The 10,465-nt window shown below is 39.6% G+C and overlaps 1 protein-coding gene across 1 annotated transcript; it reads left to right on the top strand.

Moving 5' to 3' along the window:
* The first annotated feature begins 1,710 nt into the window (after positions 1-1,710).
* On the top strand, positions 1,711-10,029 carry hadhab (hydroxyacyl-CoA dehydrogenase trifunctional multienzyme complex subunit alpha b). The gene is made up of 20 exons (XM_071904028.2): positions 1,711-1,846; positions 2,693-2,734; positions 2,844-2,914; positions 3,003-3,136; positions 3,564-3,702; positions 3,811-3,930; positions 4,746-4,848; positions 5,140-5,262; positions 5,365-5,483; positions 5,760-5,816; positions 5,937-6,046; positions 6,133-6,267; positions 6,573-6,744; positions 6,911-6,997; positions 7,089-7,229; positions 7,324-7,392; positions 7,697-7,892; positions 8,029-8,143; positions 8,551-8,696; positions 9,572-10,029. Exons 1-20 carry the CDS (start codon positions 1,780-1,782, stop codon positions 9,715-9,717), a joined length of 2,292 nt encoding a protein of 763 aa, XP_071760129.2. The 5' UTR covers positions 1,711-1,779; the 3' UTR covers positions 9,718-10,029.
* The last annotated feature ends 436 nt before the right edge of the window (positions 10,030-10,465 follow it).

The following is a 10,465-nucleotide window of genomic DNA, read 5'->3' as shown; positions in this document are numbered from 1 at the left end:
TGCTCTTGGTCAGAATAAATGCAAATGGATTTGGTGGCTTTTGATTTATTTCAAAGTGGAATAGTAGAAGTAGTAGTATCTTAATCCAGCTCTGAGAAATGTCTAAGCTTGTAGACACATCTGTGAAGTGTGGCAGCAAGGGCAGTGCCTCTAGCTTGAAATAAAGCGACACTGAACTGCGATGAATGAAGAGAAAATGCGCATCATGCATGTAATTGATGTTTTAATTAATATATTAGCCCAAGTTGCCAAAGTAGCCAAGTTGTTGTATATGCGTGGCAACTAAAACAAAGGGTGAAAATACAACCGTGTAGAGAAACTAATTTTTCACACAGAATGCCACTTCTACCATCATTTGTTGACACAGCTTCCATCCTCTCTGCCGTTTTTCCCTCAAGACACGCCCCCTAAACGCCACATCTCGGCAACTCTAGTGAATTCTCTGCTCTCCCATGCTGTATTTACGACTTCGTTGGCTCGTTCATGTGCGCTCCAATCGTGATTACGATTTTTCCGACAGCACCTGATGGCAGCATGATTCTTGACTGACAGTGAACGGTAGATGGCGGTATTGTAAAGCAGTAAATCACTTGTTGAGAATAACGTCCACAGTTCAGAAACCATCAATACCTGCCAGATCAGGTGAAAATATTTTACAAATGCAGAAGACACTGAACGCTCATACATGAAAGATACAACGAGGTCATGATTACATCACCAGGTCATAATTATCCCCGCCCATCCCAAAACCTGGAATTAATTTCAAGGACACTAAAATAGATAGATAGATAGATAGATAGATAGATAGATAGATAGATAGATAGATAGATAGATAGATAGATAGATAGATGCATACATACAAACATACATCTGTTTTTATTTCAGCATTGTTCCACATGTCTCTCCACCTGGATATTTAAGTCAAGACATTAAAAGAAGAAAACACGCAATGGAAATGGTTTGTGTTGGGGATTGTTGCCATAAAACAAACGGAATAAAGAAAATGGGTGGCCAGCTTCATCGCTGAAGGAGACTTGATAATCTGGAATGTCTGTTATGTGATCAAAAAAGTACAACTAGTTACTGTAATTATGTATTTAATTTTATTCACACAAACTATATGATTGCTGTTTTTATATGTAGTGTACTCTGCCTCCGCCTTAAGGTAGCATGTTGTCATTGCTTTCTAATATAATTCAAATGCATTTTTTACATTAAAGGGTTATATACACATTTGGAACGACTACAGTAAGTTATGTATGTCATATAAATAATACTAAATAATCGTTTGTGTATGACCAGTGATGGCATGAGCAATAAAAGAGGTTAAGATTATTCTTCCAGTTGACAGCGTTCAGTCATTTTCTCTAGTTCATTTGAGGTTATTTTTTATTGTCTTTACTGGAAATGTAGCAATATATCTGTACTTTTTTTTTTTGTTTTTTTTTTGTTTTTATAAAATGTCCACTTAAAAAAAGGAAACAGAATAGAATATACGGAAATAGAATATTATAGATCAATGGTCAACGATCAATGGTCCATACGCACACATAAGAAGGCGTGTTGTAGTCTTCAACAGACCAATGAGCTGCGAGTCTGTCTAGTTCCAGCCAATGACATGCGGGTCTACTGAATGGCAGCCAATCAGCTTCTGGTCCGTTTGATCTGTCTTTCAGGAAGTAAAACTAGTCGCCAATCTTGCGTTTTCCTATCTCCTGTACCAATGATAGCACTTGACAGCTAGCTTCACGCCGCTTGTTGCTTGACCTCCCTCCCAAGATGGCCGGTGTTCGAGCCCTTGGTGTTCTCTCCAGAATAACATCAAGAAGATACGCTCTCACCGCAGGTAGAAATGATATGTTTTCATTGTAGGGAATCTGTCGAGTGAAAGAAAGCCAGCGCCAAAAAGCTGCACACTACTGAGAATGCGAGACTTGCTCAGAGTTAGTTAGCCTAGCTGGAAATTAGCTTGCTAGATTAGCTGTTAGCCCCGAAGAATGCTAACCTTAGGTGTCAAACATTTGTGTGCTGGAACAGCTTACAAATACAAGCGTTTTGTCTGTGTGTTCACTTTGCACGTATATCACAATGAAAGTGAAATCAATACATGAGAAAACTTATAACGATCAAACTTCAACGTTAGCTAATGTCGTTAGCGTTACAGTTGGCTACTACTGAATCACATAGTGGGCCTGTTAGCTTTTCCTTAGACGGTTCGTTTACACCGGTAACTTTTAACAGTTAACGGGAGATGTGGGTTTCAAGACAGTTGAGATGTTGAATTTACAATGTGGACATTTGTGCCATTCATTCGCCATTCATGTGACCACCCGTGCCTCTGTTGGTCCCCTCTCCCCTTCGTCTGAATGGTAGGCGGGGAATTTAGGTGAAAGGTCATTTTCCACTGGATTGCATAGACATGACCGAGGTTTTTGAGGTCATAGGAATATTATCTCTACGTGTCATCGACATGTCAAGTGTGTTTTGTCCCTGGATATTTTATTTCAAAACTGTTTTGCGGGCTAGGATATATCAAGGGTGGGTGGCAGGAGTGAAAGGGAAACTAGTTTTATAGCCTGTAACTTACAGCAGTTGGACGACATAGGCTACCTCCCCTATATATATATACCATTAATAGATGACTATAATTAGATCTTATTGATTGCTTGTGTTAATGTCATTTCCCTTACAGGCAGCAGTTTCCGCACCTTCACAGTAGCCCCCGCCATGCTAGGTAATATTTAAATCAAAACCAATTCATATGTTGTGAATGTGAAGTTGGTGAACTGCCAAGTGACGCAATTACTTTCTCACTGCACATTATTTGCTTTGTCTATTTTTAGCCCGAACCCATGTGAACTATGAAGTCAAGGGGGATGTTGCTGTTGTTCGGATCAATGACCCAAATTCGAAGGTATGAGGCACTAAGAGATGAATGTGACACTTTGCATTTCTGAACTATGTAGAGTAAATGTGAACTTCATGCTTGATTCCTCTTTCAGGTCAACACCCTATCAGTCCAAATGCAACAGGAGATGACAGAAGTTATGAACGAAGTATGGGCCAATAATGCTGTTCAAAGCGCTGTTCTCATCTCCTCAAAGCCTGGCTGCTTCATTGCAGGAGCTGACATTAAGTAAGATAAACCCCCTCAAATCCACTGAATATTAAATATTGTGAAGTTTGTATTTTGATCTTTGTACTCGATTAGTAATGTGATCTTTGTAAGATTATTTGAGCTACTGTGGTTAATACAATGTCTCTGTCTGTAATTATTAACTTATATGACAATGCTCAGATTACTTTACATCTACTAACTACATCTGTGTGTCTGCTGTGTATTATTATTATTATTATTATGTGTGGTATTCTAATATTACCCTGTTACTGAAACATTGTTTCCAAGAATAAAAAAATGTATTTTTCAGCAACCATAGCATAGAGATTTTCCTTTTTCTTTACATTAAACGCTAAAAAAAATTATAACTGATGCTTAACTGATGCTAAAAAGTGTCTTGGGTTATTGGAAATGTAAGTTTTAACATCCTTCCCATCCTCTGCAGTATGATCCAGGCCTGCAACAGTGCAGAAGAGGTGACCCAACTTTCTCAAGAAGGGCAGAAGATGTTTGAGAAGATTGAGAAATCACCTAAGCCCATTGTTGCTGCCATCAATGGCTCCTGCTTAGGAGGAGGCCTAGAGGTGATACAACTCATTTTGGCAACCAACTATATTTTTTCCTACATTGACAATCCTTGACTATTTTTTGATAATAACATGATAACTAATTACAGTCTTTGTGCATTTCAGTTTGCCATTGCATGCCAATACAGAATTGCAACAAAGAGCAAGAAGACGGTCCTTGGTACTCCTGAAGTGATGCTGGGTCTTTTACCTGGAGCTGGTGGGACTCAGAGACTCCCCAAAATGGTTAGTTATGGTATCAGAAGGTTTTGTGGTGTACTTCTGAATCTGACATAAATGTTCTTTTCGTTGGCACTGACTGTTTAATTTGATTTATTTGGGTTATTATTTTAATTTGGGTTACAAAGGACAAGAAAATGACAAGAAACATCATAAAATGCAGGTTGACCCAGAGAACAGCATGTGAAAGCATTCTACAACACTTATTTCTTATTTGGTCCCTTGTGTCAGGACAAGACATCCAGTGGCTACGTTTACATGCAGAGTAACCTGGCTATTCGCCACATTTTAAGCTGTTTACATGCACCTTTGATACTCTGTGATTTAGTATCTCTGTTGCTGCTTTTTGTTGACATCAAAATGTACCCATAAAGCTGTGTGAGTCTGAGTATGCACAGATGGCAGAAAACAAAAGTGAAGGGAATAAGACATTTACATGCCACAGTAACCTGTTTAATACAGGAGTAAGCCAGGCATTAATTGGAGTAGGAGTTTTCCCAGGTTATTCTAACAGAGTTATGATGTTTACATACATCGACCCAAAACCATACTTGAGTAACCAGGTTAAAAATGGGATTAGCCACAGTGACAAACAAAAATGAAACAGAATATCAACACAATTAATATTCTAGACAGCCGTAAGTTGAAATATATTTGTCATAAAATTCACATTTCTTCATCAGTCCACTATTTCACCTTAATATCACGGTTGTAACAGCCCATATGTACAGGGCACTGTGCTCTTAGTATTATTATTGCAATGTAATGATGGATCAATTCACTTATGTTCTGTGCTTCTGGTTTCTTGTCATTATCTTTAGGTTGGTCTTCCCAGTGCCTTTGATATGATGCTGACAGGAAGAAATATCCGAGCAGATAAAGCCAAGAAGATGGGGCTGGTCCACCAGCTAGTAGCCCCTCTTGGTAAAGTGCTATCTTAAATTTAAATTAATGTAATGAGGGAAAAATTAACCAATGATTATTTTTGACCCAATCTGGAATTGCTTGAAATGAAATGGGTTGCTTGAAGTATTACACACTGTAGAAATTCTAATGTTTCTATAGGTCAGCAACTCACTACAGGTTGTAACACATGGTTTTGCAGTATTTGTTTGTGCTTCCATGGGTCTTTAGCTTAAATGTTTAGACAAAAGTTGTGATTGTCAGGAAGCTAACCATGGTGTTATTGCCATTTTTTTCCATGTTGTATTTTAGGACCTGGGCTGAAGAGTCCAGAGGAAAGAACAATTGAGTACCTTGAGGAAATTGCCATTGAATGTGCCAGAGGAATCGTCAATAAGAAAATCGCTCTCAGCAAAGAGAAAGGCATGGTGCAGAGTAAGTGGCCCTGGAGAGATTGAACATATAACAGTTATTCGTTTCTTTAGTGAGTTTCATCATGAATAAAAATACCTTATTGGTTATTTTCTGTCTCCATAGAACTTCAAGACTACATTATGAGCTTTGAGTTGGTACGAAATCAAATTTACAAAACTGTCCATGGTAAAGTTATGAAGCAGAGCAAGGGACTTTATCCAGCACCCCTGAAAATCATTGAAGTAAGTGAAACCTCTTCCTAAGCTATGATTTTCAACTACTACATTTATTCATTAGGATGGAATTGGAAGAAGTTGAAGAAGTGAACCTGACTTAAAATTATTGGCCATTTGTAGCAAAGGAAATCCAACCACTATTTTTCTTGCTAGCTGTGCTCTTGAGTACCAGAGTTTCTTTTGCCTTCTCTGCTTTGTCAATCTCTTTGGGTCATTTTTCAGAACTTGTCTTATATTTAACATCACAGACTATTTAACTGATTACCTTTCCCCCTCTCTCAGTGTGTGAAGGCTGGAGTTGAACAAGGCCCAGATTCTGGATACTTAGCTGAATCTCAGGTGAGGAGAAGAAGAAAGAAATGTTGGTTTTACATCATCATCAGCAAATCTGGTTTTGGCCATAATATTTTACTGAGAGTTTTGTCAGTGTAATCTCACTGATTTCCATGTTTGCCACAGAACTTTGGTCAGTTGGCAAGAACCTCAGAATCACAGGCCCTCATCGGTCTTTACCATGGTCAAGTTACATGCAAGAAGAACCGCTTTGGAACCCCTCAAAGAGAAGTGAAGTAAGTTAAGAGACTTGAGATCTTACACACTTCCAGTGCCTTTTCAAGTGGGAGCTAAATTGTCTGTCTTTATTGTTAACCACTAGGACCCTTGCCATCTTGGGAGCAGGTCTGATGGGAGCAGGTGTTGCCCAGGTGACTGTGGACAAGGGTGTGCACACAATCCTGAAGGACACCGCTGTGGCCGGACTGGCCAGGGGAGAGCAGCAGGTCTTCAAAGGGTGGGTCTCTGAGCGAGGAGTATCATGTCCGTTTTCTAGAATTGATAAGCCTTGTATTTGAGGCCAGGCTTGGCTGCTAGTAGATATAGTTACGTTTTGAAGGAGTAATTAGCAAGCCAAGGGACCAAGAACATTGAAATCAGCTATATGAGCAAATAAATGTGACATTTTAACATAGATGCAATTTGTATAGCAAAAACGTGTCAGGACCCTGAAATGGGCAAGGTGGAGAATATGAAAGGTGAGGAAGCTTGATACACATTGATGAATCTTCAGACTTTCTTTGTCTTTTTTTTTTAAACCAGGCTCAATGACAAGACCAAAAAGAAGAGCATCACATCCTTTGAGAGAGACTCCATACTGTCCAACTTGACTGGCCAGCTGGGTTACAGTGGCTTTGAAAAGGCTGACATGGTTATCGAAGCTGTGTTTGAAGACATCAACATCAAGCACAAAGTCCTGAAGGAAGTTGAGGCTGTAAGTGTAACTGAATAGTGACTCATTAGGCCAAAGTTACAATTACTTTGTTGTAAATGTGGAATATATGATATTTACACACTTAGCATTAAATCCACATTAGGGCATGGCAATTTTGCTGTGACTGTTAGTTTTATGATTTAATCTAACAACCATTTGTTTGCAGGTGATTCCTCCACACTGTATATTTGCCAGCAACACATCTGCTCTGCCCATCAAGGATATTGCTGCTGCCAGCAAGAGACCAGACAAGGTTTGTAACTGGGAGCCTTAGTAGGTTCAAAGGATCCATTTGTCAGAATTAAAGAAAATACTTGTTGCTGAATATTTTCTCTGTACCCTAGGTCATTGGAATGCACTACTTCTCTCCAGTGGACAAGATGCAGCTCCTTGAGATTATAACCACTGATCAGACCTCAAAGGACACGACAGCGTCTGCTGTGGCAGTCGGCCTCAAGCAGGGCAAAGTCATCATAGTTGTTGGGGTGAGGTTCTGCATGGCATCATGGTTGTTTTTTCTTTTCCCATGTAGCTACCAACCATGATCTTGAATGCTTTGTTGGATGTTGATCTTTGCAGGATGGACCTGGATTCTATACCACAAGGTGTTTGGCTCCCATGTTGGCTGAAGCAGTTAGAGTACTTCAGGTTAGTAGCATCAGAAGGCAAAATACAGCTGTGAACTTAATGCTTTAGTCACACTCTGTGCCATACTGGCTCAGTAATGGGTAAGTGGAAATGCACACTGACTTCAGTGTTGTTATTAAAAATACCACCTCAGCGATCTAAATAATTAAGAGGGAACACACTACCCCAATGACATTGTACATACAAATTGTTGCAGTTTAGTACTCAATGGAGCATTGTTTTGAACGAGTCCAGTTGAACAAGACATTTTGTTACAAGCTATTACAGGTTTTATGGTATTCATTTCCCTATTGTTGACTTACAGGAAGGGGTTGACCCCAAGAAGTTGGATTCACTCACCACAAGCTTTGGGTTCCCTGTGGGTGCAGCAACACTGGCCGATGAAGTCGGCATCGATGTTGCTGCCCATGTGGCTGAGGACCTGGGCAAAGCTTTTGGCTCACGGTTTGGTGGCGGAAATGTTGAGGTTCTGAAGACCATGGTGGACTTGGGATTCAAGGGTATGAGCAATCATGTTGAAGGATTGTGTCATAATGTTCACTGGCTAAAGTACTTCATAAGTTCATTTATGTTTGTGCATATTGTATAATTTATTTTGTCCTAAATATATGAATCCCAACTCTTTGTTTTTTAAAGGCCGCAAATCAGGAAAGGGTTGCTATGTCTACCAACCAGGACTCAAAGTCAAAGATGTCAACCCAGATATCGATGAAATCCTTCAGAAATACAAAATGACACCAAATCCTGCTGTGTGAGTTAACACTGCATAATTGTTATTTATCGTATATTTGTCCATTTTTAGTGACTCATCTTGATTGTAGCCAGGATGCCAATCTTATCAATTAGTAAACATAATTAAGGCTGGGCATTTTTGTATTTTCTCATTATTGACTATTGGGGAGAGTACCTCTATTGAAATAACCTATATAATCACTATTGTTTATCACAAGTAGAGCTAAAAATTGTTGCCTGTTAATGTAGACAAACTGCTAAACAATCCACTTCTGTTACTTATAATTTCAGAATTGGAATTCATTTTTCGATACCCAACACTAATCCGAATGCCTAATCTTTCCTTCAGAGTTCTTAAATATTGAATGTTTGTTTTAGAATGCTTCACTGTTGGACTTTTCTCTCACGTGTCAAATCTTCCTTCAGTTCATCAGACTCTGATGTGCAGTACCGGCTCGTATCTCGGTTCGTCAACGAGGCGGTGCTGTGCCTGCAGGAGGGCATCCTGAACAACCCAGTGGAGGGAGACATCGGGGCTGTGTTCGGCCTGGGATTCCCCCCCTGCCTTGGAGGTCAGAGTTCAAACACGTCTCTTGGTCATGAGAGCAGCTCATGTTGAGGAGTAACTATGTAGTATGTACTAGTACTATGTAGTGCCGGCACTGTATTTATTTCACTAAACATGGCTCAGTTCGCCCTCCAGTGGTTAAAATTAGCAGCCGGTGTTCATTTGGAGATGCAGCCATGTACAAGGACAATTGTCCAAAGATACGTCATTGGATTAAAAAAAATGTTACTGGGGGCGTCCAGATGGCATCCTGGCTTCGGGTCTGGCCCGGGACCTTTGTCGCATGTCATCCCTCTCTCTCTCTTCCATCCTTCCTGTCTCTCTTCACTGTTGAACTGTCAAATAAAGGAAAAATGCCAAAACAAAACTCGAAAAACAAGAAGAAGAAAAAAATGTTACCACCCTATCAGTGTACAGTATTACTGTACATCATACTAGTATTTTTCACTAGTATTTTTTTATTTTCTTATTTTAATCGCACAGTAGGCTGAAAGAAGCTCAAACTGGGTGCAGAATTATTCTTTAAAAAATATCTATGGCTTCTATCATGGAAAAAGAGCCTGACCGAGTGGAATGGTTTACTTTTGTTCTTTTTTCCCCCTCATGGATGTTGAATGAAACATTATGAAAGACCAGGGCCAGTGCTGACATGTGTCACTTTAGAATAAAATAGTGATCTTGGAGGTACCTCTGTACCTACAGTGTCATTGATGGTTAATGGTTCAATTACTGCACTGGTGATTGTAGAATAGCACGTAATTCTATTCATAGAGTAAAGAGTACAAGCCTAGAGCATTATCCATATCAACCATTAATATGTATACTGTTGTAATATCTCCATCATATTAAGTATACCTCTCAATATCCTGTTGCGTTCAGGGCCTTTCCGGTTCGTGGACTCCTTCGGTGCTGACAAGCTGGTGGAGAAGATGAGGAGATTCGAAGCGGTCTATGGAAATCAGTTCACACCATGCCAACTACTACTGGACCATGCAAAGGACCCCAGCAAGAAATTTCACAAGTGACCTGACTCACTGTGTGCCAGTAGCACTTAATAGAACTCATGCAATCTGCCACTAGAATGTGCCTAACATTAATAGATCGTGAGAGGGGGACAAACATATTGGAAACACAATATCATCTGAAATTCCAGGATGTTGAAATATGAGCAGAAATGTATGAGGTTATTTTTTGTACTTGTAACATTATTGATTTGTTATTTGATCATATATAGTGTGATGTGATACAGGAGCATACAAGAGGCTAAATGTTGTTAACACATTGCAAATGTAAAGGAAATATAGATGCAAGAGAATTAAAATGTTCCTCAATTGGCATATTATTTGTCATCATTAACGAATGTCTACCGGTAGGGTTCTGAGAGTGTCTTTCCTTTTTTTTACATTAGGCCAAAATCGTGGCCTTTATTTCATGGTTTGAGCAGTGATGTATATTTGAAGCACTAAATTAAATTTTGTTATTGAATCAAACCCACTCCTTTTCTCTTTAATTGCTCTCACGTGCTAATTGGAGGGTAATTTATCACCGATTACAGAATTAGACCATGGCTGTACCATGAGAAGATTTGCTCAAATCCAATTCGCTGTGCAGGTCACATGTCTTATTTCCATTGTCCGCAGAGCAGGGTGTGTACAGCGGGACGGTTACGTGGGTTGGGCCGGAGTGGATGGGGTGTTTTTTTTTTTCTCCCCGGGCGGAGGCGCATTTCGCAGCATCCTTTATATGTTGTGTCATCACTTGTCTGCCGAAGGA

The sequence above is a fragment of the Centroberyx gerrardi genome, chromosome 17 (assembly GCF_048128805.1).
Source record: "Centroberyx gerrardi isolate f3 chromosome 17, fCenGer3.hap1.cur.20231027, whole genome shotgun sequence".
Taxonomy (NCBI): domain Eukaryota; kingdom Metazoa; phylum Chordata; class Actinopteri; order Beryciformes; family Berycidae; genus Centroberyx; species Centroberyx gerrardi.
Note: the sequence above shows the minus strand (reverse complement) of the source record. Positions and strands in the feature narration are given on the sequence as shown.

Coding starts and splice junctions, on each gene's coding strand:
- hadhab (XM_071904028.2), top strand. CDS start 1,780: ATGGCCGGTGTTCGAGCCCTTGGTGTTCTCTCCAGAATAACATCAAGA. Junction 6,998..7,088: donor CCAGCAAGAGACCAGACAAG/GTTTGTAACTGG, acceptor TCTGTACCCTAG/GTCATTGGAATGCACTACTT. Junction 7,893..8,028: donor GGTGGACTTGGGATTCAAGG/GTATGAGCAATC, acceptor TGTTTTTTAAAG/GCCGCAAATCAGGAAAGGGT.